Here is a 26117-nt window from a genome sequence, read left to right as displayed (position 1 = left end):
TAAAACTTCGAATCTGGGAAAAAAAACAAAGGAAAAAAAAAAAAAACGCACACACTTTTTTCCCCAAATAGGAGGTTTGAAAATTTGGTTATCCTTGTTCTCACCATTTCATGTGAAAATGCAAAATATATAAACTGCGAATAGTAAATTTTGCTTTCTTGCCATCTTAGTGGTTTATGTGCTGCAGTTTACCAACATGTACAAATCCCACCAGGTACTGGATTCCCTCCCTTCCCTCTCCCTGTTAGCTCCTTGACTCCCACAGTAAACACAAACTGTGAAAGAGGTACCAAGTCCAATATGATTACCAGTGCTATTGTTGATATTCAACAATGTACTCCCTCCCTCCACGATGCTACGAATATGACAAACGTTGGATTGCCACCTCCGGTCCACAAGCAGAACAGTCCTCTCAACTGTTATCTCTTTCCAGACTCACTGTAGTGGAAACTGCAGGCAACAACAGCAAACAGAATTTTATGTGGTAAACAATAAACCTCTGTTAATCGCAAGCAACTCTAGATTTGGACTTGCCAGTACATTGTAAACACACTCCAAAATTAATTAATTAACATATTTCCCAGTGTACAAGTCAACCTTTTAAAGTGACGACTGTGGTGAGGTCAGAGCATGGATCGGTAGCTCTTGGCTACGTTTTTCTCCCTGCCTGCTGACATCAACGTGTGCCATGCCACTGCTCTTGCGTTTTTGTCTTTAATGAGTCAGGCCGTCTTTTCCTTTTCATAATGGATCAAAGTTCGCCACCAAAATAATCCACACAGCCTCATTGTTAAAACAAAGAGGCTATATGGAGGCTCTTGACGAAAGTGCAAATGCGCTAAAACGGATGCATACTATATTGAATTAGAGATATAATAATTTTAAGTTTCGGAAAAGACATATTACTTATTTCGTATTCAAATGGATATTATTCAGACACAGATATGTGGAGAAAATTGGTCTGGTTTTGAATTATGCAGGTATAAGCGGAACCCCCCCACACACAATTTTAGGGGTTGGAAATTAAGAAAAATAAAACTCGACTTGTACACGGAGGAATACGTTATTTCAAAGTCTGCGATATTGTAGAGGAAAAATCGATGAACATGGTGTTTGTTTATTCCTCATAAAAATACACATTACAGCAAAAACTGTTGCATCAATATCAACTACCTTATTCTGTGACATGACTAATGTATGCTTGGGTTTTTCACAGAATGTTTTGTTTCTTGCTTTAAATAAGGTGTACTTTTTACAGAGGTCTGAAATGGAGGTAACACATGAGAGGACTGCAACATGTATAACACCCGTGTGTCCTGCCTTTTCTGCAGACATGCATACAAAACTACAGTAGCTCCATATTTAGCGCTGTCTGGGCAGTGCATTGTTGATTGCCAACAATGTGCTGTTGATAGAGGTCAAGATGTATGCATGTCCTCCATAGTACTGTAGCTAGGGATGTGTTTTGGTGTTTTGTGGACCTTTTCACAAGTAGCTGCTGCATGTCCGCCATAGTAGCTGGAGATATGTTTTGGACCTTTCCACAAGTAGCTGCTGTAGAAGTTTGACATACTGCTTGTTGGTACTTGTTGGTGACCAAAGGCTATTGTGTGATGCTTTGGGCTGCTCAGGATCAACATAGTTGCTCACTACCACTCACAAACAATTTGTACACTAAGCTTGAATTGAGCAGTTTTGCTTCGCTGTTTCTGGCACAAATTATGGGCTTTGCGCCTAATACAGAGACATCCATCCATCCCAGCCGTCTTCTTCTGAACTGGTCACTTGCCATTCGCAGGATGTCAAGATTGCTAAACAGACAATCAAGCACCAACCGACGACCCCAAATGGTTTTTCAAAGACAGTTCATTTGGATTTAGGTGTGCCATGTTTCGTTAGACCTAATCTATGATCCCTATTATACAATCACCATGGTTTGGGCCGCTCATGGTTTGTGAATTTCTTGCTGGAAAAAATGTGCGCATTCTCGTGGCGGCTCCATATTCAATTCACATTGCACATTTGCTGTAGAGGTAGACCTTTTACGCACAAGAAAGAAGAAGAAAACCCCACCTAGGAGATGTAAGACACATGTAAGTCCTTGAGTAATGCTGGCACAAAAAAAAAAATGCAAGGCAATTTTTTCCTATTTTAATGCACATCGCTATGCCAAGGAAGCTGCAACAATATAATCTAACATGTCACTGATGCGTTACGTAGGCTCATTCCAAAACAGACTCACCAAACAGTTCCGTTTATTTTCAAGCTGTTCCTCACAACGGTGGTCAGTTAGTTTGACTCATCCTCGAAACTCCTTTGTACCAAATTATAGCTATCACTTTACATGGCTTCCAAAATCAAGACTCCACTATTGAAGAAATGCTCAAATGCCTTTAAGTTATCATTTGTATGATGCCGCACAAGTTTCCACTAGCTGCTAAAATTAAGATGAGTCACATGGTGCATTCAAATGAGTAATTTCATAGACAGAAAATAAGCCATCGATGCATTAAACAATTATGCAGTAACTTCCATAACAATGGTCATTCATATGGGCCCCCGGTTTACGAGATTAATCCGTTCCGCGGTTGGGATCGTAACGCGAATTCGCCGTATGGCGGGCAATCCAAACACAGGTTAATTAGCTAATGTGTGTCAAACCCCAGATAAAAACATGAGCATTGCACATGCATATTATTACCAGGTATAAAAATAGTATAGTAAGAGCTACTTATATATAATATACATGCATCTAATGAAATAACATCATAAATAAAAAATGTATATATGATTTATTTACCTTTGAGTGACGCTTGTGATGGCCATATTCCCTAGTGATGGTAGCCTAGGCTAGGCTAGCTTAGCTTTCTTCGTATTTCTTGAAGACTTTGGGAAGCCATCTTTGTGACCACGTGCACCGAACGATAGCACACCAGCATCTTCGTGACCTCATCACGCTGACCAATAGTAGACCAGTATCTTAGGGAGTCGAGACACCGACCAATAGCAGACATGCATTGTCGTGACGCGTTGCAGCAGAGGCAGTTTGACGGCAACAGAAAATAAAAGCAATTACCTAAAACCGCCACAAGAGGGAGGCAACAAAACACAACCAACCCCACAGGTCATGACAGTTGGTGATGTTAATTGTAAAGCGGGATAACTGCGAAAAAACTCAGTATTCTCCATCATAAAGCCAATCTTTTCAGCAAAACAAGCACAGTTTTTGTACCAGCAGTTAAAATCACATACAGGAAATTGAATATATCAACAGTCTATTTCAATTCTGTGTCAAGGGTTATAAGTTATCATTCAGTCCTCCCTCAGGCGTGTCCAGTTGACCCTAAATCAGGACTGGGTTTGGACATGCCTGCCCTAAATGCTGCTGCTGGATAGAATATATATATAATGTAATGATAAATAATACAAACATTTACAAACACAAATAATTATAATAATACATCTTTCTTTTCAAAGCAATGGGGAAATTCCACTTTGGTGACATATCCTCAGTGTTTGTAGTGAATACATCCAAATCAAATGAAAATATGAAAGCACTCCACTAAACACAACATTTGAAGTGCATGCTGTCATTCAAATGTTACACATAGTTCGACTGGTGTTTCTCTTTAACATGAACGGTTCTGTGTTTAGATTCAAATAATGACATCATAAAGTAATCATGCCTGGGTAAAAGACCCCCACAGGTGGACGGCTTTAATGACGGTCCCCTCGTGGGAGCTTAGGTCCCAGCGACTCCCACGTAATATGAACCCTGACTGTGCCCATCTCTAGACAAAGGAGTTCACGGAGTTGATTCTGCCTGATGAGTGTAGTTGTATTTTGAATACTGATCCTTCAAGGTTGAAATAAAATAACACAAACTAGAAGTGTCCTACAGTGAACTGCCTTGGACAGTTTTGCTCAGTTTCATTACAATCAGTATTTAACCTTACAAAAACTTTTTTGAATGAGGTTTTTTTTTGTTTGTTTTTTTTAAGTTTAGGCATTCCAACAGTCTCTTTATAGATTGTCCCGTCAACAGGTCCAAGCACATTCAGTACATTCGTCACTGAGATAAATGTGGATCCGGCATCATCACTGAAGCACTTTAAACTGCTGTGACGGTGGCTGGAACAAAGCAAGCTTGTCTCACTTTCATGGTTATGAGACAGAACTACCTAGATTGATGAGTGATTAGTCTCCTATCTATCGGTTGCGCGAGATAGCTATGTTCTCTACTGCGGTTTATGTGACTGAATAGTTTGTGTTTAAATTCAAAAGACTCAGTGAAAACAGTACAAGTAACATCCTCAAGGTCTTCATTTTCGAGGACTGACGCTTCAACAGCCATATTACATTCAATTTAAATCACCCTATATGTATTTTATGGGTAAACATGACAGATGTTCTCCGTGAATGTAGTCACATTCTACCAGTCAAAGATTTGGAAATAACTTTGGATTCATTGTTTTTGTTCATTATTTAAACATTCCCTCAATCCTGGCTTGATATTTACCGTCTTTCTCAGAGTACAAGTTGAGTTTTTCTTCTTTGTTTTCAACCCCCATATTAGGTGGGTTGACTTATAAAATAACTCAAAACAGACCTATTTCTTCCGCATATCTGTGTTTGAATAACATAAATTTGAATGCCAAATAAGTAATATGTCATTTACAAGGCTTCACATGATTATACCTCTCTCGATATAGTATGCATCCATTTTAGTGCGTTTGCACAGAACCTTGCAAAAATGCACTTTCATCATGCGCCGCCTAATTGCCTCAACAACGAGGATGCACGTCCCATTTTTTGGGCGGATTTTGACGCATCATGAAAAGGAAAATATTGTCTCCTTCAGCCTTTGGAAGTATGCTTGAAAAAGCCGGCATGGATGTCGGTAGGTGAGGGCAGTAAACAGTGAGGGGCACGCTCTGATCTCTCAACAGGCGTCACTTACGTAGGCGAAAGAACATCCCAAGTAAGATGATCAGCAAAACATCTCAGAAGATCTTCATTTCAGGCAAATTGGATGGGTCCGAAGATGACTACCCGTGGAAGAATAACGAGGATTTTTGAGAAAATGATGAGCATGATGGCGAGGACGTCCTTGAGTTAAATGGGAGGCGCTATTTGGTGTGTCAGATAGTGACGATGGCATTTCGACAAATTAATTTTCAGCTATGTCAAAAAAATAAAGCATTGAAAATTCAAATAATTCTATTGTTGCAATATTATTTTCAGCATCTACACGCATGCGTAGATTGCCTCACAGACTTGTTTAGCCGCCCCCCCCACCGCAACAGTATTTTATTCAATATACAATATTGAAATGCTTCTAGAAGTAATGTAATTTTGTCATTTTAATAACTCACACCATATGTTTTAATTGGACAGCCATGATCAATGTAACTCCTAAAGTCAAGGGTTGAACCTATAATCGCAATTTTGTAAAACTCATCCGAACTGAAGTAAAAAAAAAAAAGTGTGAGTCAGCTTATAAGCGAGATCGACTTGAACACGGCGAAATATTGTACGTCATCAACATTATCAAGAAATATTGATATAACTTTTATTGTCATCGAAAGCAGGCATCCTTTGCCCTGATATCAGCCTTGTATATCTTAATATTTTCTCAGTGTGTTTTATAATGTGGATAATGGTTTATGACCAGAATTGACTCTCTGTTCAGTTCAGTTTTAATTTCATGACCTCAAACCATTTGAATTTCAAGGTTTTTTCCAAATCATTGGCTGGTACTATACGTGCAAAGAAAACACAGTGGATACAAAATAGTAGGCCCTTTTTTACATGAATTTTTGTTACGCTTTGCATGACTTTTAAAGTTCCCTGTCATCTATTTGTTGTTGTTGTTTTTTTTAATCCGGCAGCTCATGCATGATTCTGAGCACCAGTATTCTTCTTCCTTCTCACACTTCTCTTTTAACCACTCCTACTGTACCTCATGGTGTTTGCTATGTTTCGGGCAAGGATGCTATTTGTTTTGAAATGCTTCTTTCAATTTGCTTTGGTTTGGTCTGTGTGAACAGGCAAAGAAGATGGGAAGTCGTGTCAGAAGGTGACAGTGAGGATGACCATTAGGAAGAATGACTGTCGCAGTAATAGACCGGTATGTTCGCTCGCTCCACTCACTTGCAAACATAATAACCATTGCCAATGTATACTTTTGATGTGTTGTACACTATCCAGGAAGTGATTTGACGTGGTAATTTATATGTGCTTCTGTAGTTTCTACAGGGAAAACAAACAAACAAACAAACAAAAAACAAACACAGCCACCAGTGAAGGACAGTGAAGTTGAATGCATATATAATATCTTTTGTTTAACCTCTTCACTCTCATTGGGACAATACGTCCCACAGCCTTTCAAAAATAGTAGTGGTTATAGGAATGGTAGCAATAAGATGAAAGTCCCAGTCCCAGTGTTATTTCTTGGTGGAAATGGCAATTTTTTTTAACTAATTTGCAATGTAGACCAGACTTATAAACAAGTAATATAGGCCATAAGTTTTATTTTTTTCAGAAAAAAACATCAGTGAAAGGCTTAAAGAATAGTACCCTAAAATCTATTTCAAATTGAATTGTGATTACAGTAGAACTCCTCTACAACAAAATCATTTTTGCAGCGAGACATTTTTCTAACAGAGGACTTTCACAATAGCAAATTTATGTCTCGGGCGTAAACAAAAAATGTGTGTGCAATCTACAATCTGACTGAAGTTAAAAAAAAAAAAAATCCAACATTTAAAAAAAGAAAAATGATAGAAAGAAATTGCCAAATCTACAATAAGTATTCATTTTCAAACTTACATCAATTTCTTGCATCCTGCCTTTCACTTTGCTTCATCCACCTTTATTACTTTTATTCTGTCTTCAAGTGTTTAAGGTTGACGACAACTTTTCGTATTAAGAATTTTTTTGCACATGCAGGTTTCGTTGTAGAGGGGTTTTACTGCAGTTGTAAACACTTATGGCGAATCCTGAATCATTCTGTTTGACCCCACGTAAGCAACGTTTATTGTCCATCAATTTTTTATGGCTTTTTCTGGCTATTAATGGCTGGGTCATATCAAAGCTAATTTGGAACCACTCTATCACAATGCCTAATAGCAGTTTTCCATTAAAAAAAAAAAAAAAAAGTTATCAGCGTTATGCTGAAGCATTTTTTACAATGATGTTACATGTCATAGAAGTCAAACTTATTTTGCGGTTTCGGTGCACCGAGCATCATCTTGCTTGGTATTCTTCTGTCACATATAGGTCAACATTGTGTCATGCGATGGGAAGTGTCCATCTGCCAGCATCTACAACTACAACATCAACACGTACGCACGTTTCTGCAAGTGTTGCCGGGAGATGGGGCTGCAGCGGCGCTCTGTGCAGCTCTACTGCACTGGCAACTCCACCTGGGTCAGCTACAGCATTCAAGAACCCACTGATTGCTCCTGTCAGTGGTCGTAGAACTCAACCCTCTACCCACTCACACAAAGAACCTCAGCAGAGTATGTCAAATAACTTGCTGGCTGTCAGTATAGAATGCAAAACGTTGTTGCGTCTCTGGCAGGGAAGTGATCAGTGCAGAAGCACCAAGCTAGCAGCTGCAAACACACAGTGCACTGTGACATTTGATCTCTGACCTCTCAAGGCTAGAGAGAGACAGATCTACTTTGCAGGGATAGAAATAGTTACAAAAAAGAATATGTAGAGGATAAACCAAAAATTCAAAAAAGAAGAACCTGGGCTTTGCTATTGAACTCTATGAGAATTCCCACAGGAAGTTTATTAGCATTGTGTGAATGGCATCAAGACAGATGAAAACAGACTTTGGCTGTATTTGAATACTAACCATATTTTGGGCTTTTTTTGCCTCTGTAAAGTGCTTTTTCTTTCACTTTCAACTATCAGTTCTTTAATTCCCTTTAAGAGCCCCTCCACAATTAGGAGTTTCACAGGGTTTGATGCAAGTGCCAGTAAGGGTACTGTAAATGTCAAAGGAAATGAAAAGGTACTGGTATTTTGCAATTCAATTTGATGAATATTGTTCAGAGTATCTAACAGCTGTGTTCACAATTATTTAAAAATAGGTTTAGTGTAGATGTAATGTAGATGCTACGTACTGAGTAAGAATGCTTTTATTATGAAGACATTTTAGCAAAATGCAAATTGTTGACATCTTAAAAATTGTATATTTGGGAATGGAAAATATTATTTTCTGTATTCAACACCATATCAAACGAATGATAGTGACTTAACTGATCTAAATCTAGTTGTGCGTGGAGCACTTTATTTATTTATTGGGAACTGACAAAGCATAATTGTACACTTGAGCCACCAAGATAAAAATAAGCATCCACAACCACAATGAATTCATGTGCTGAAACGTCTTCTATGGTACAAATGTCTGTTTGTAATAAATATTTACTTTGTGAAAATAAGTTGTGTTACTGTTTACTTACTGTTTATACCATCCATCCACCCATCCATCCATCCACCCACCCATCCATTACTTACTTATGGCTTATCCAAGTTTGGGTCCCAAAAGTAACAGCTTTGGCGGGGAAGCCCAAACTTCCCTAGCCATTTCTTCTCACTCCTCTGGGGAGATGCTCAGGCCAGGCGAGAGTCTCTTCATTGTTGCCTCCTCAGGGTGCATGAACACTCCCGAAACCCTTCACCGGGAAGGCGTTCTAACTAGATGCCCAAGCCTCTTCAGCTTGCTCCTCTCAATGTGGAGGAGCAACGACTTGACTCGAGTTCCTCCTGGATGATCGAGCTTCTCACCCTACTCCACATTCAGCTTTGAGAGTTGGATCATGGCTGAAAGAAGCATGATCGGCAAAAAGCAAAGATGCAATACTGAGGCAATACATATCCCTGAGAACTACCTGAGGGATGTGATCTAACACCTCAAAATCCACAAAACACATGTACAGTAGGCTGTTTGAGTGAACTCCCATACTGTATATGAAGGGTGATTCCTCAGAAGACCTCAGATCCCCTAGCTTAAAAATGGGAACAAGACCTCCAGAGGAAGTGTCCCTCATGTCCATGTGATATTGTAGACGAGAAGCAGCAAGGAGCCTTTAGGAACGTCTTGATGTCCCCATGGCCTTGCCGTTGAAGAGCTTTTTAAATACCTTGGTGACTTCAAACCCAGAAATAGAAGAGTCCGACTCAGACCCTAGACTTTGCAAAGTCCCCAGTGAACTTACATGGCAATGACAAGAGAAAGCCAGTGTACCATCAAGCAGAGTGTGTGTGTGTGTGTATATATATATATATATATATATATATATATATATATATATATATATATATATATATATATATATATATATATATATATATATATATATATATATATATGGCAATGTGGGATTTACAGTATTTGTGAGCCCACATTTGATGAACCAATTGATAGTGAGACGCACATTTTTTTTTAACCGGCATACTTGCTGCAGTTCAAATAATTGTCCATTTCATACTTTATTGATTTATTCAAAAATAGTGCTCCCTCATTTTCTGTAGCTCCTAATATTTTGAAAAAGTATAGTCAAAAAGCATATAGTAATGACTGAGCTGCATCAGTGACTGAATTTCCATGGTTAGCAGACAGTCACCTCCAAAGAATTTCTGTAGGCCTCCTTTTTCATGATGCAACACAAAAATCATCATCCTGTCTAATCTTCACAGAACATACGGAGTGGATTTTACTCACTGATGATATTGAGGAATTTTCACTCTTTGACTCAGTCACAACACACGTTCAAGATATATCGGAGGGATTTACAGTGTCAAGAAAAAATGTGAACCCTTTGACAACATCAATTTCATCAGAAATTGCTCACAGCATGTGATCTGATCATTGTCACAATAATAAACACACCCAGTCTGGATTAGATTTTAGGAACATTCAGAAAAGGTCCTCATTCCAGTGGAGATAAGCTGTCTGCTAATTGTTGCTGCTGCTACCATTTCACGATCACGTCTGCAGCGATAAAGTATTAAAATGGCAAGGATCTCTTGGAAATATGTTGCGGTTCTCCGTGGTTTGGGAAAATAAATAATGTTTAGTTCAGATCGACTATGTGGATGGCATAACAAGCGACACATTTGAGTTGCAGTCAATGGCATTTGCATGGTTGGGTGATAGGGAAACATCTATAGCAGTGGTTGCCAACCCCCGGATCAACTGGTACCGGGCCACGTAGGCTGCACCCGAAATAATGTTTTGGAGATGATGCAGTTTTTAGAGCACGCGTATATTTTATATATAAATAATATAAATATAAATATGTATAAATAATATATATATATATATATATATATATATATATATATATATATATATATATATATATATATATATATATATATATATATATATATATATATATATATATATGGGGACATTTATTTGTTTTACTCAATTTTTTTCAAACACATTTACTACATACACTTCAAGTCAAGTCCATTTTTATTTAAGTGCAGTAAAAGAAGAGATTATAACCAAATTAATGTCATGTATTTCAGCTTCTTCGTTTCACTTTCACAGCAGATGTCAGCTTGTGTCACCATTATGGAGCAAGAAGTGTGGGAATGTTGTCTGGAAGAAAAAAAAGAATGACATTAAAAGATTACATAACAAATCAATCAATCCTTGTTAATACAAAATAGTACTATATAATGTTTCCAATGCACACGTTTTCACAATGATTACTACACATTTCATATTAATTACGTCTACATTTCATACAGGAAATCAAGACGATGAGTTTCGTTATGGTCAAGCTCAGTGTGTTATAACACATATAACACAACTGTGGCTTAAAAACTTACCACAATCATACAGCTTATTGACACGTGCAATGTCATAGCGACTCAGCCGATTATTGACACCAAATATTTGATCCGGAGGATCTTTGGCAACAATGGTCGGTAGTCCATTTTTGGTGTAGGCGAAACTGCATGAAAAATTACACCAAAATAATCAACTATGCATACAGACTTTCTATCCGAATACATATACATACTACTTCAAACAAATGATACATTTTTATTTATTATTGGGTAAGTACCTTACACCTTGAATTCTAAGTTAAAGTAAAATACGGATGTATTCCTACAGATGTATGCAGCTTGTCACAACTGACGTGCCAAAATGTACAACACATCTCACTTGATTTTCTGCCATTTAAAATTGCTCCGCTTGTCTTCCAGTCCCTAAAGAAAAAAGCTAAACAGTCTGAGCCCATGCAGGTGATCGAAACACACAAAGTACGAGTAAGCAAAAGGGCTCCCTCGTCCTACTGCGGGACTTCAATGCCCACGTGGGCAATCACAGTGAGACCTGGGGGGGTGTGACTTAGAGCGACTTACATACTCACCTGTGGTAGTGCATGATGGAGTTAAAGTCGTAGGGAGTATCTAAGTTATTCGTACGATGCTTCACAAAGTTGACTTCATCTCCTACACGCAAAAGGAAACAAAAATAAAACATTTAAATTTTCATGCTGTCTTGCATAACCCTTTCATTCCAAAATCATGACCGTGCATTAAATAAAAAAAAGACGTATTTTCACGTTTTTTAAGAAGTCTGGACATTCAATCACAGATACAATACTTAAGTATTAAATCAATACTTAGGTACATTAAAGACATTCATTTCCAGATACTTAAGTATTAAATTGATACTTTAGTATCTGGGATCGAATGTCCGGACTTTTAATAAAACTTGAAAATACGTCCCCAGCATTGACTGAGTTAAATTTCTAAAAGTTTCTAAAAGTTGTTTTTTTTTTTTTTTCGCATGTAACATATGTTCCGAATATTAACACATTCCAAAGATAATCTACAAAAACATAATCTAACATACTGTCCTTGTTGTCCTTGCTGGTTCATAGTCAGCTGACTTCAATGGACCTTTCCTCGTTCAATTGCAAAATACCGTATTTTCCGCACTATAAGGTGCGCCGGATTATAGGGCACACCCTCAATTAATGACATATTTTAAAACTTTTTCAATCACAATATAGTAATACTCAAAAAAATGACAATAATAACTTAAATAATAACTCTAAACTCTCAATAGCATAATAACTCAATGTCAATATGAGCAACCTTGTTCAACTGTAAACACACAAAAGAAACGGGTAAAGCTTACTTTATCAGTTCATTCACCATCTACGAATCCCAATCTCAATATTGATCCATATATAAGGCGCACCATCAGCTTAAAAAAAAAAAAAAGCTTTTAGGTGCGCCTTATAGTGCGGAAAATACAGTACATATAGCACTACAGATCTCAATTCAGACACTGTTGAGCTGCAGAACCACACAGTTCTCATATCATATGTTACTGCCTGTTTTTTTTTGTTTTTTTTTTGTTAGAAATACCAGTCTGCAAAAGTTTGAACAGATGCACCAACCTGGATAAAACAGAGCATGTGCACGTAAGATAGGACTTGCAGCAAACTGCACAAACAATTCAAATCACTGGATTTGGACATAGAAGGTTTGGGAGGAACTATTTTCAACATGTATTATTCCCATACTACTTTTGCTATTGCAATGTGGCAATGTCGTTCTACTTGTATGAATTTGAACGTGTAGTTAGAACTGCAATTCCTACCTTTGACGTACTTCAGTGCGGTTAAACACATCCTCGAAGTCACATACTGTCGGCTAACCTGGGGAAATGTTCTCAAAGTTAATCTTGACGTACTGATCTCTGTCAGACCGGGTTTGCTCGTGGTGGAATCCAAGAGCATGAAGAACCTCATGCAGCACACCTCCATGGCTAATACATTCATTTCTCTTCAAGTGGATGGATTGTCCTATTGGTTGACGACCAATTGATGAAGCACATCTGAGCATAAAGGTGATGTGACATAAAAGTTTCAGAAATGGTATCACAAATGTTATGTGTCAAACCCAAAATGAATGTTTCCTTCTATTTTAAACCCTGGGTGTCTGCGGATTTTTCACTAGCCTGGCCTTGTTATCACCCAACTTGGGCTGACATTGTCATAACATCATCATAAATGTAAACCCCTCAAAAATATTGAGTGGCATCCGCCCTATCCGTACATAAATAATTTTTATTTGTTTATTAAAAGTGAGAGCAAACCAGCCCATTCACAAAGAGATAGAGCTGTTTTGTCTTTTAAAAGAAGAAATCTGAATTGAATGTGAAACAACGGATCACCGCTCGAAGCCAAACGCTGCTGGCTGGTTGCGGACAAGGATGCAATCTTTCGTCTGTGCATCGTTGAGATCAACCAGTCAGTGTGTGGTGGTGTGGGAACTTCTCAGAAGATAGTGCTCCTCTATTAGCATTCACACGTGAGTAAGTGAGTGAAAGAACATCATGCTACCGTTGCCTTCAGCTCCACGGAGATAAGACTTTTAATTACATCGGTTTCTTAAACAGCTGATGTCAGGTCCTGCCAAAAGCTGGTGGCAAACACGGGACATAAAACGCATTCATGGGGCATTTTCCTGAACAGACTTGAAGTCACTGGGAGAAGAGAAATAAGCAAGTGACGCTCACCAGTACAAGTACCGTCTGCATCATTATGTCGGTAAATATTACTGGGACCTTTATTTATATTTAAGTGTATACTTGCACACTTATGTATTATTACACTTTCATTCTCTTGCAATTAGTATTGGAATGTGCTGCTACTTTCATAATGCTGGTAATAACTCGACAGATATTTTCAAGTGGGCCCATAAATGCGTGCTGTCAAATTAGCTTTTTTCATCTCATGCAGCAGGCTAAGGCAAAGCCTCTCCTTTTTCAATAGCATTTAGAACGGGTACTCAGATGCCTTCGTTACACGTCAGCTGGATCAATTTAATGCAATTTCATTTAGAGTCAGCAAGTCCTACCTCAACAGTTTCCACTTGCAGTTTACACCCTAGCTGAGCCACTTAGGAGGGAATACCTTGCATCCATCCATCCATCATCCATCCATCCATCCATCCATCCATCCATCCATCCATCCATCCATCCATCCACCCATCCATCCATCCATTCGGCCAGCCATCCAGCTCCGTAACTCGCCAGCCCTGTAACTCAGATGAGGGGAGCAGATGCTACTGGAGGTATCAAGAACTAAGCAAAGCCTCAGAGGACTCCTGTTAGGATTATGTTCCATTAAATGCTACAGGAGGCAATCTCCCATTGCTGTTGATTTTCAAAACTTGCCTTCAAACAAATGTTCATTTTCTGACTTATGTTGAACGGGAAAACATGATCATCTTACACTACAGTGCTTCCCACTTATATTTTGCCAAGTCCATCCTGGGGAAGAGAAAACCTTTGGCCACCCCCAAACACACACACACACGCACACACACGCAAACACGCACACTTTTAGAAAGCTATAAAGGAATAGAAAGTTTGGATTTGGTTTGAAACAGGCCCTCAACATTGCATCTACAGTTAATGTACTGTGTGCATATGCTTACGCTTGACCAAGGACGAAGCGCACATAATTCCTTTGTCTTCGGAAAGGTACAAAACGAATGCAGGTTTGGTCGGAGAGAGTGGCCAAGGCCTGTGTGATAGTGAAGTACTCTTGTCTGTCTGTGGAATCAAATATTAAACAGATTGAACAACTTATACAGAGATCTTGTCATATTTTTTTCCAACTGCATTCCAACCATTTTTTATGTTTAACTTGATGTTTTCACAGATATAGTATGTTTGCGTGGCTAAGAGAAATACATAGAGCAAATTGAAGAATGGCCTCCTTCGTTTACATTTATTTGAAACTGAAAAAAAGATGTGTTCATGTTGTCATCATTTTTTCATGAAATAGATTTCCTGCCTATTTCTAAAGGAGAGCCCAGACACCCTGCAGAGCAAACTCATTCCTCCTGCTTGTATCAGCAATCTTGTTGATAAAATAGGACTACATTTTCACCTATCTTAGTTAACAAAAACGCATGCCGATTTTGTCACAGTCAATTTTTCATTTAGTCTCATCTACATTTCACCCGGTGAAAAACGTATGTTGAAGAAAATATTTTCATTTAATTTTTATTAACAAACTGAATGCATAGGAAAATGATTGATCATTGTGCACACACTTTTCATACTATACACATTGCTTTTGTTTCCCTAGTTTTGCAAATGCTTTTAAAGGCTTAATAATTAAAGTTATTTATGAGTTTTTTCCGTCGACCACTCAAATTGTTCAGTGCTCTATCCATACATATGTAAGTTAATTTTATTAACAGAGAAAAAAACTGAAAATGGTACGGTCTGTCTTTCTACCCTGTGAAGTGACGATAGCCATTAACTGGTCTCTACCACCACCTACTGTCTCGAGCTGAAACACAAGTCAACAAATAATTTTCTGTTTGCTGACATAGTTTGACCGCCGCTCAATGGAATGTTGCAAAAATCGCAGGAAAATCAGTCATAATCATATAAAATGCATCTAAAAACAACAATAACAGTACATCTACTGCTCTGTTAACAGTTTTTGATACATTTTAAAAGGATTTATGGCGTTGATTTTCCTATGAACTCACAGGAAAATCAATGTCATAAATCCTATTAAAATGTCAAAATCTCAAAAATGTATCTGTAAATATAATACTTTTATATGATTATATTTTATTTATATATAATTGATTATTTTGGTACACAAAACCTCACACTTCCAGCTGCAATCACATAGAAATGTCAGATTTGTTGCATTTTGAAATTTTACATGTTTTAATCATTTGCTGGTAATTTTAGCTCCCTAGTGTTTTTTTTTTTCATTCATTTTTTGCATTGACTCTTTTATGATTATCATAGAAAGGTCAAATGAATTTCCGTAATTTGTAACATAAAGCCACAAGGGTTAAAAACAACAATCAGCTGTTGTGTCTGTTATCATGTTCAGGCTACACTTTAATTAGACTTCCAGGCGCCGGTAATAACGGCTCCCCATGAGACTACAGCCAAATGGATGGGAAGGGATAAGAGTACAGTTACTGTATAAAGTTTAATAATTTAAGATTTAAGTAAATATGTGTACTGCAGTAGTTTGACGTCTGAGGAGTGTCCATGGCAAGTGCATTTATAGTTGCCTCACCTGTCCGCAATATAGCTTTTTTTTTTTTTTTTTTAATAGAGGGATCATTGTACACTCCTGTGTGAGGGTGGCCAGGAAGTGGCTTAGGAGTAAACTGTACATCTATCTAAATAAACGTATTTAAATAACAGGTAGGTATCAATGGATCTAACAAAACTCCAAATGCAGTGAAGGGCGGGCAGAAAATGACAAGGGTTAGCCACTTCTTCTCCGCTCCTTTCTGTCGTATAATACTGTATGATACGGTTACTGTGACTTACAACATTTATTTTGTACACAGGACAAACAGTTGTTACAGAGGGATGCGTGACTTACTGAACAGCTGGTCGATAACGATCGGCACATTGACGTAACCCCCACTTTTTGGCCATTTACATCGTCCTGCGGTGCATGCACCTGCATTCCTTAGTCGGCTGAGGATGATATCCCCATATATCAGAGGGATAGCTGTCAAAGAACAACAATTATAAAAATATAATACTGAAGATCTCTAAATATACTGTATCAACTGGTTGTTTCGTATATTTATAGCCATTGAATTGTTCTGAAATGTGTGTTCTCTTACTTGCGTTAGCATTTGCCTTTTCAATCATTTCAGTGATAGTCAGGTGTTCTGGGTGGGCTAAAGAGCAAAGAGAACGTCAACAATTAAAAAAGGGGAAAAAAGTGTCTACTACTTATGTTAACATGAAAAAATAGAATGGATTCATAAATGATTTCACTTGCCTATGTCATCGCCAATCTCAGCAGATATTGTCTGAAAAATAAAGTAATTGTTATTTTACATATACTTTCAAGGCAGTGTAAATAGAAAGTAAAAAAAAAAAAAAAACAAATCGAACTCATCTGTATATTCTTACTGAAGGAAACCCCATCAGCAGCAGTGTGACAACGACAGGAAATAATGGAGTCATGATTGGAGTCATGATTTTTGTCTGACTGTTGTCTGCTGTTAATCTTCAAATCTGGGGAGAAAGAGCAAAGGCAAATTGTTTTGAACAAATACAGCCAATGTACAGTGGTAAACTTGGATTACCTGTTGCAGGTGCACCTTGATCCCTGAACACAGATGCTCAGCTCTTCCTCTTTATATCAGTTTTGTGCGGGGTGTGTCTGAGGTATGAACTATTGTGAGCTCTTTTCATTCGGCAGAAGTATTTTCATATTTTATCCACTCCTTGATTGCATTATTATTTATGGCATATCAGGGTAATTCACATTCTTTGTATTTTCCCCATACTTAGTCGGAGTAAAAATCAGCTTCAATGTACTTATTGTATAACAAAATCAACAACTTTAAATTTTTAATTGAACTATTGCTTCTTGCAACTTTTTGCCTACATACCAACAGCTGATACTCACCATTGTCATAGTCATACCCAACCATGACCAGGCGCCTTTATCCACACCCCAATTAATTACTCCAGTGTCACAATTTAATCGCATAATGATATTATATGGCAATAGAATTTCAGTATCGGGGAAATTCAAGGTCTTTGTATTTTGCTCACACCTAATTGGAGTAGAAAAGAGCATAACTACAGGTATTGCTTATTGCTTAACATGATTGAATAGTACAAATGCTTGGTCTTATTCTATTAGCCAGAAGTGTGGTCTGGGCAGGAAAGGAATAGTAAGGAACCCCATGAAAATGGGCTCCAAACCTGTGCTCTTGGACAAAACTGTGTTATCTGCGATCAATTATGTCTGACGTATCACATTGTGTCTTGCGCTGTGGTCCTGACAAACTGTGGCAGATAAAAAGTTAATGAATCATTAATAATGTTTGTTAGCAAACACCTAGGACACACAAATCAGAAGTATTCAATCCCCCCCGCCCCCCGCCACCAAATTTTTAGTTTTTACATTTTGAATTTGTGATATGAGCCCAAAATTGGAAGAAACTGAAAAAAGTCTTCCATTTTTATTTTTTTAGGGAAATGAAACAGCAATACTCTCTTTTCTTCAGTGGAGGGCCGTCAGGGCCAGCAGGGCCTTCTCTGCTGGCCTAACATAACCTGACATCATTATCATAATAAACTACAATAATTATAATAACTACAATTTCATTTCAAATTTGTTTTTACTAAATATATATACTTTTTTATCTATAAAATTATTCTCCACATTCTGGTCTTTTTGGGTCATATTATATCCATTTGGTTACGCTCCTTCTAGTGATATAGTTTTAAGTTGGTGTTTTTACCCAAATTGAATTCAGCTAATTTGGCGCCAGGATGTATGTAATCTGCTTTAACCAGAAGCCAGGGCATTCGCATCAACATGCGCAAGCGCAGATGGATATGTGAGCGGACCGTATAACTTAATAGAAAGCTGGAAGACCGACCGAATGATAAGATCGCCATGTAGAAGCCTCACGTTGAACATGACACGAGTGAATGCTCAACAAGCAAGCTACGCGGTGTTGACTTTGCCTGATTGCTTTCGAGGCGTAGCGTAGCAATTAGCTAACCTGTCGCGACTTGAACATATTACAGCTTGGGCTACCAGGGGCGTGAGCTACCCCTGGCAAATAGTTCTGCTGGGAATGCCAAAGGATCGATTTGGTGTTAGGAGCTACTCTGGTTTGCAAACTACAATTGTTTACCCAAGACAGAAATGCTATGCAGCTATGGTGCTTTTAAAAAAAACCTTTTGGAACACCTGAAGTGGATACACGGTACATCTCAGTGCCAATTGAAAGCGGCCTCCATAATGAAAAGGTGAAGAAAAATTGGGAGGTATTGAAAACACAGATCGATAGTGACCGCCGTTTGTTTTGGTGAGTGCACGCCTTTTCTATTTTTATTGTTTCATTTTTAAAATGTTTGTGTTATTTTATTTCGCTCTCAGATTCAAATAATAGTAAAGAAATAAAATGATTTTCGTCTCGTATGAAACTGCGACTTGTAAATTTGGACTTCATAAAATTTCGTGGATATTTACTTCAAATTATTATTTCTACTTTTTTAAGTTTTGACAGCATCACGTATAATGACACGTTTTAATGGCTAATGTGAGTTTATTGACATTTAAAAGCTTTGGAAAATATCCTGTGTAGTCCAGTAATGCGTACGTGTGCGCTTCGGGGCTATTTATTCCAGAGTCTGACATCACAGAAGGCGTACGTGTGAAAGTCACGGCAGGTCACTGCTTTTCTTGTATGTCAAGAACAACTGATATTGCATGATTGCAAGTTGCTATTGTGATAAAGGACAATTACTATGGAAATCCTAGGAAGCTGACTTTTATACATGAGCACTGTAACAAATTACCAGCATTCCACAATAATTGCCTGTGTTAATTTACAGTAATTGGTTGTAATTAAGTTCCCCTGTAATAATACAATGAATACCTGTGCAAAATTACAGCAGCCTTGGATTTTATGTTTTTTTACGTGTTATTATAGAGTAAAATCCATTTATTAAAAAAAAACAAAAAAAAAACTGTCAAATCACAACAAGGACTGTAATTTCACAGCAACACGGTAAAAAATCCCAACAGAAAATTCTCAACAGGAAGTGTGCACAAGATATTTTAGAAAAGGCGGTAGCATGAGATACTTGGTGTTCTACTCCCAACAATCTGAACTTTGTTTCTCTTCAGGAAGGTGAGTTTGAAGGGTTAAGTTTAATTGCAGTACACTCGTTTTATTTTAATGGATAGTATTTACACTCAATAACATTATTTCATTCATGACACAGTTCATATTCTTTAGCCAGTGCTCAAAACTGTTGACCTTTCTCTAGCAACAGCAGCCATCCAGGAGCTAGCTTAGCTAGCTGGGGCTGCTGTTTCTTAGTTTAGTAATCACTCAATGAATGCCGGACATGATAGATGTGGAGCGAGGAACGGTGGATTTTGAGCACAGCAAAACATTTTCATTCATTACTCGCTCACGATAGTCCTCCCTCGTCCGTTCAACATCGGCTGGAGTTGTGTCCTGTCTGCGCGCTCAGTTTGGAACACACCGTTACGAATGTGACACAAAGCTAGCCAATCAGAGCGAGTAAAAGTACATTTATTGACTGCTTGGTCTCCAATTAGATTGCTTGTTGCGTTCACCCCAAAAAAAGCAAACGAGATCGTGTCAACACGAACTTGGACTTGTATTACTAAAAGTACAAAAACTAACAAGGTAGTTCAATCAAATGAGGCTATACATTAATAATAATAATAAATCTGATATTAAAAATAATGCCTATACATTGTTTCCAAAGAAGTCCAGCTTCTCCGGCCCAAGTCTTGCCATAATCGTTACTGTGAAAGTTATACAAAACGTATCCAATAATTGACTGTGAAATCACGGTGAAAGTGTTTACAGTGCATGGTGTTGAACCCCGACTCATAATTGAAATTTGAACTTACTGAGAAATCGGTTAAGAGCATAACTGTTCGCCAACAGGAATGTCATTTGGCTACATGATGTACTATTTCCATTTTTTTTCCGAATTATGCTCATTAATCGGCTGAAATTTTATATTTGTGGTTTCAAAATTTGTGTCTACAAGAATAATGTTTTTGAAACTGCTCTGTGGGTAGCTCCTCTTTCTATAATGATGCAACACCTTCTCAATAGTGTATCATGAGTGATTGCAACAGGGCTAAGTTAATTTTGGGGGGTTTCTTAGTCCACCTCCTGAGCAGCAGTCAGGGTGCTTCTGTGGGGTGCCCTGTCTAGGTGATTGTTAGAGCCTCCCGCTTGAGACGCAAAGCCCCACTTGGTTGAGTGAGAGTGAGTTTGCCTTGTTGCATTTTGTTTGCACTGCAAGTCCAGATCATTGCCTTGGATCTCTACTTGGTAAATGGCAAATTGACTTTCACTTATATAGCACTAACACTAACTAGCCATTTACCTACTGATGCCGCTGCATCGGTAGCAACTGGGGGCTCATTGTCTTGCTCAAGGACACTTCGACATGGTCTTGATGGTCGGGGGTTCGAACCCACAGCCTCTCGGCTGGGAGACGACCACTCTATCGCCGAGCCATGCAGCCCCTGTACTTCTTTTCTGCCTTGCCTTATCTCGCGCTGAGGCTGAGTCCTCCCATTCTAATTGTGCCAAACAGCAACTATAACTATCACTATCACTATCACTAAAGCTATACCTGCTGAAGACTAGCATTGATTGTGACATCCAGTTCACATCCAGTGCTCCATTGCGCTCTGAAAGCTGTCGGGTCCTTGGGACTCGCACTACTAAAAAACTTATGGGCCCCAACAGAAATGTTTGGATTCCCAAAAATTGTGCTTGTAAAGGGAACAAAGTAAGCCCTTGTGGAAATAAAAGCCACTGCCTGACAAAGTAAAACTGAATGTATTTTAACTGACCATTAGTTTCAAAGTCGGCAAGGGAGAGTCAAATGGGTGTTTCAGCCCTCCAAAAGGAGTTTGAAGGTCAAGTGCCTTGCTTTTACGGCTCAAATATTAATTCACAAATTATTCACAAAAATTAATAGATACAATGTTACAATGCTGAGCCTTCCGGAATGCAACAGTTTGCTCACGCAACACACAGAGTCCAATTGGATTTCGAGCATTTTGCTGTCTGAAAAGTCATGAATTCTCAAAGAAGTTTTTCTTGTCCCATTTTTAAATATTGCTTTTATCTGAGTACAGGGCTCATTCTACTGCTAGTAGTTTTGATTAGTTCTGGTGATGTTCAATTTCCTGTGCAGATGACAAGCTCTTACAAGTGTCTTTGCTTTTTCCACACCCCATCTTTGAACAGCAGAACTGAGCCGCTCTGAATACCTCCTATTGTAAGAAGAAGTGGGAAAACAACAATGACAAAGGCAGAGGTTGCTGATGACAAGGCCAGACCACGGCCACGAGAAAGAGCATTGGACATTTGTCCCCTCAACAGGAAATAACCTGATGGCTTCTTCACAGCAGGAGCAGGTTAAATTGATTTAACCTTTGACCCCTCAGAAGACTGAGGTGCATGATCTGTTCCCAAGACCAAATCATGGGAAATATTCTCAATGCAAATCTAAAAATGGTGCTGATTAGTAATATTAGAAATCAGAGTTGAGAAAAACATGTTTTTTTTTTGTTTTTTTTAGAAAATTCAGTTGTATTGATCCAATCAACCAAAAAAATCATTTTATTTCTGTGTTGATTTTCAAATCCATATGAGCCAAAGTGTGAATCTCGACTCCCCTTGCTCAACTTCATTCAAATAACACTCAAAAACAATCGCTGTTGCATCCAAAGTGCTGCACATAGAGTAAAATCAGGATTGCATTAACATTAGGACATGAACATAAAGTATATTGTGATATATATCTCTCTTGATTTTTATTTTTAGCTATAAGTACAAACATGTACTTTAAATCAGCTATATTCAGCACTCTAGAAGAGGGGTCCCCAACTGTTTTATCACCACCAACCGGTCAATGCGTTCACAAATTGTCCTCAAATTACATTTATTAAATCAATCATAACACTGAATGACAAATGCTATTCATTTCAATACAAAAGGTTACTTACATGCAAAGGTTTTGCATTGATAGAGTACTAACTTAAACCAAAGGGAAGCACCTCCCACAAACAAAAATATGAACGAGCTAAACGCATACAAGGCAGCACTATATAACATGCTGAAGATAGGAACTAACATTAGCTAGCAACAAACAAAATCATTTTGGGCATACCATAAATGACAACGTTGTTACAAAGAAAGTACAACCTACAGACCTTTGGGGGGTAGATTTCACATAGCGACAGAACAACGTGTGTGTCATCAAAAGTCACTGCACTCAACTCCAGCCGCACACTCCTTCCTCACTACAAAACGTAATGTCAACAGCAGCCAGAGGTGACGCCGAAAAGCAAAGATCAAGCCAAAGCACAAATGAATAAACTGTTAAAGAATGAACTAATTCCATTCCATTATTTCGGGTGCGGCCCGATAATAGTTGATCCACGGCTGTTTGGGGACACAAATATAGATACTGTACAACATACAAAGATGTAAAAAAAAAAAAAAAAAGGTTTTTAATTTTTTGCCAGAAGATGGCAGCAGACCTGTGGTGGCGTTCCTGAGTGTCACCACAATATGTTCCAAGCAAACTGCCACTCCCAACACACCACTCTCAAATTCACAAAACATGAGCCTTGTGTGGCCCTTTCCAGCCCATTTCTAAAATGGAGATTATAGCAAAGGAAAAAGAAACACGAGCGATCGCTTCCAGGACGTCTAAATTGCCAACTTTTCTCCACTGAAATAGAAATAGAACATAGACGAAGAGAATTACTGTTTTAAAGAAATGTAGTATCAATATGCGCTACTAGATAGGCCTGTCATGATAGCAAAGCGTCACAATATGATGTTATGCCTGCGTGAACGTTTCCATGTTCTCCGGCTCCTTCTCACATTCCAAGCACATGCATGCTCTGTGTTTGGGCCACTCTAAATTGTTCATAGGTGTGCTAGTGAGCATGTATTAAATATGATATTATCTCAATATGAACCATGCAAAGGAATGCATTTTGATGCAGTTGCACTCATTTTAATATTGTGTACTTATATTCTTGTTTAACATGACAATGATGATGTTGTGATTTTAAACTGTTAATGTTTCAAAAATTGCAAATTTTAACTAGGTGACTGAAAAGGAACGCTGTGAAAAATGAAAGCACCTGAATTTTTAATGACGGAACTCCCACACGTTATTTATAAAGTTACAAAAAGTCGGGAAGCCTTTAAATGTTTTGGTGCAGAAATTGTGAGGAGTCACGCATGAGCAACCAGATGTTGAAAGCGTTCGGTTACAAAATCATGACGTTAACATAGCCACCATGGTCACTGACTAATCCACAGATCAGAACATCAAAAACAAAGCTCGAAAAAATATACAGTAAAAAGTACATGAAGATAAAGGAATCAGGAAAACATGAGTCCAATTAATATAGACATTTTTAAACACATTGCATTATGTCCACTATCATGCTCTGAGTTGATGACCTTTATAATTCATGGTCCAACATAAAACAAAGAAAAAAAGTCATCTAATATGCAATTAACGTTTTTTTTAAAATTTTTTTAGTAAGAACATGTAGCAAGACCTCCTGGTGAAAGCCAACGACGGCAGCTTAAGTTGTCGCGTCACCTGGGAAAAATGAGACAAGGACAAGTCCGCCGACATCAGCTCTACTAAAAAGATAGACGTTCAAACCATCTGCACACTTGTGTGTTCCGGCAGTCTAATCACATCCTATTTGAAGACTTCGTGACATTCAGTTAGTCACTGCGTGCCCAGAGGTCAACCTCCTCACTTACACAACGGGAAGTAATAATTCTCAGTCACAACCGCGACGTTGTTCCACCTGTCAGGAGAGAAGTTGTACACCTGTTTAACTCCAGCTCCACCTCTGCATCCACGCAAATCTGCGCAGCTGTTTGCTAGACAAATAACGTTTCAAGAAAGGAAAACGTTCCACATCCATTTCAGCAATGGAGAACAATACGGTTGGATTATGAGCCATCTTGTACTTCCGCTTCTGTCATGTTGCAGCTATAAAAACAAATACTACATAAGAGCGTGCAATTTTGTTTCGTACACCATACGGCGTAGTTTTGAACCCGTATTTAGCTAAGAACATCTGAAGAACTTGCATGACACTCACTGCGTTCCTGAATCTTGAATTAAAGTCGTTCCATGGCCAATTTGAAATAAATTTGATCTGTCCCAGTGCAGATTTGAAGACGGGACTGAAATCTGATTGGGGTTGAGAGGGAATCCAACATTTAGACTGTATGCAATGCTGTAAATTGAGAAGCCAAAACAAATGCTGTGGGATCAAAAAGAATACTCTCATAAAAGCTGGGTTAAAAAATAAATAAATCAAAGAAAACACAATTATGGGTTTAAAAAAAAAAAAAGCCCAATGTTTCGGTCAATTTGAAACACTCAAAAACACCCAAATTATGCAGGGATGTTTGGTGCAGAACAGAATGCTGCTTCAAATTGGCCCAAACTTCGGGTTGGCCTTTTGTTGTCCGATAACTGTTTCTTTGTTTTGTTTTATTTTGTGTTTTATGACCCAACTGTATTTAGAATGTAAACTGCTTGGAATAATTGAATCTAAATTCAAGGAACAGCAATTCTAATTTAGGTCATGAATGCAGGTTGCTGCTTTTCTTTTAACTTTGATAGTAATTTGAAAAGATATATCACACACACTGAAAAAGGCAAATGAAGAGCACTGACATAACGCCTTTGGTGACACCATCTAAAAAAAAAATGAAATTTGGTCATGCTGCATGAAAACCCTTTGCATTCTGAGGACTAATTCATGTAACAAAATAAGATTGAAATTTAAAAGAAGCAAATTGGAAATTGAAATGATGAAATGCTAAGGAAAAAGGTTATACTTAAAGCAATACAAGTCCTACATCTATTTCAATAAAAGTTAAGACAGTGCATCTTATATATTTTATTTTAATCATAAATATATGGATCTATAGAAGTATGAATCAAGTCATTAAGAGAAAGTATTGTTGATTGTCATGCAAGAATTTATCTGTATTTGCTGTTAAATGTATCTAGATCTGAATGTATCTGTTCACTTTTGGAATTTTTTTGTTTTGTTTTTGGAAAGAGAGTACAAGCTTCCTCAATGACAAAGCACAGCCATGAAAACCAAAGAGCAAGAATCTGTCCATCTGGATTGGTCCATCAGCTCCTGACAGGCTATCAACGTTTTCGCCGTTTCCTCATTTGGTCTTTGATGGCGGTCAGGTTGCTGACATGGTGGTGGGAAGAAGATTTAAAGTTTGTTTGTTTTCATTTGAGTGTCTGACAAACAAACAAAGAATGATTTACGGCCTGGTTAGGACTTCTAAACATTTTGTGTTTAATCAGATTGACAAGCTTTATGGAGTGCTACCTGATTCAGTTTTGGGCGCGTGGCATTTCAGGAAGGGCCAAAATCCTTCTTAAATTGAGCCAGTAAAGAAAAAAAATATGTTTTATTGTCTCTTGTCATCTTTCT

At 38.0% G+C, this 26117-nt stretch overlaps 2 protein-coding genes and 1 long non-coding RNA gene across 4 annotated transcripts in view; 2 read left to right on the top strand and 1 right to left on the bottom strand.

The window, feature by feature from the left end:
- Nucleotides 1–8402, top strand: part of otog (otogelin) — a 60209-nt gene extending 51807 nt beyond the window's left edge. The window contains exons 56-57 of the mRNA XM_088413063.1: nucleotides 6051–6130; nucleotides 7282–8402. Coding sequence (XP_088269189.1) covers nucleotides 6051–6130; nucleotides 7282–7482 — 281 coding nt within the window. The 3' untranslated portion in view covers nucleotides 7483–8402. The remainder of the gene's footprint in view (nucleotides 1–6050; nucleotides 6131–7281) is intronic.
- Nucleotides 8403–10598: 2196 nt separating this feature from the next.
- Nucleotides 10599–16737, bottom strand: LOC148425047 (low choriolytic enzyme-like). Its single transcript, XM_088413206.1, has 7 exons — nucleotides 16684–16737; nucleotides 16434–16565; nucleotides 14497–14614; nucleotides 12711–12889; nucleotides 11409–11490; nucleotides 10861–10985; nucleotides 10599–10627 (listed from the first exon to the last, which is right to left on the bottom strand). Exons 1-7 carry the CDS (start codon nucleotides 16709–16711, stop codon nucleotides 10599–10601), a joined length of 693 nt encoding a protein of 230 aa, XP_088269332.1. The 5' UTR covers nucleotides 16712–16737.
- Nucleotides 16738–18537: 1800 nt separating this feature from the next.
- On the top strand, nucleotides 18538–24935 carry LOC148425046 (uncharacterized). Of its 2 annotated transcripts, none has more exons than XR_015865462.1 (3): nucleotides 18538–18900; nucleotides 21850–22019; nucleotides 24170–24935. It is a non-coding gene; the product is annotated as an uncharacterized LOC148425046 (long non-coding RNA). The 2 variants fall into 2 exon arrangements; XR_015865461.1 differs by having other exon boundaries at nucleotides 21850–22058.
- The last annotated feature ends 1182 nt before the right edge of the window (nucleotides 24936–26117 follow it).

Source organism: Hippichthys cyanospilos, chromosome 4 (genome assembly GCF_059441005.1).
Source record: "Hippichthys cyanospilos isolate Australia breed blue-spotted pipefish chromosome 4, RoL_Hcya_1.0, whole genome shotgun sequence".
Lineage (NCBI taxonomy): Eukaryota > Metazoa > Chordata > Actinopteri > Syngnathiformes > Syngnathidae > Hippichthys > Hippichthys cyanospilos.
This window is presented reverse-complemented; position numbering and strand designations above follow the sequence as displayed.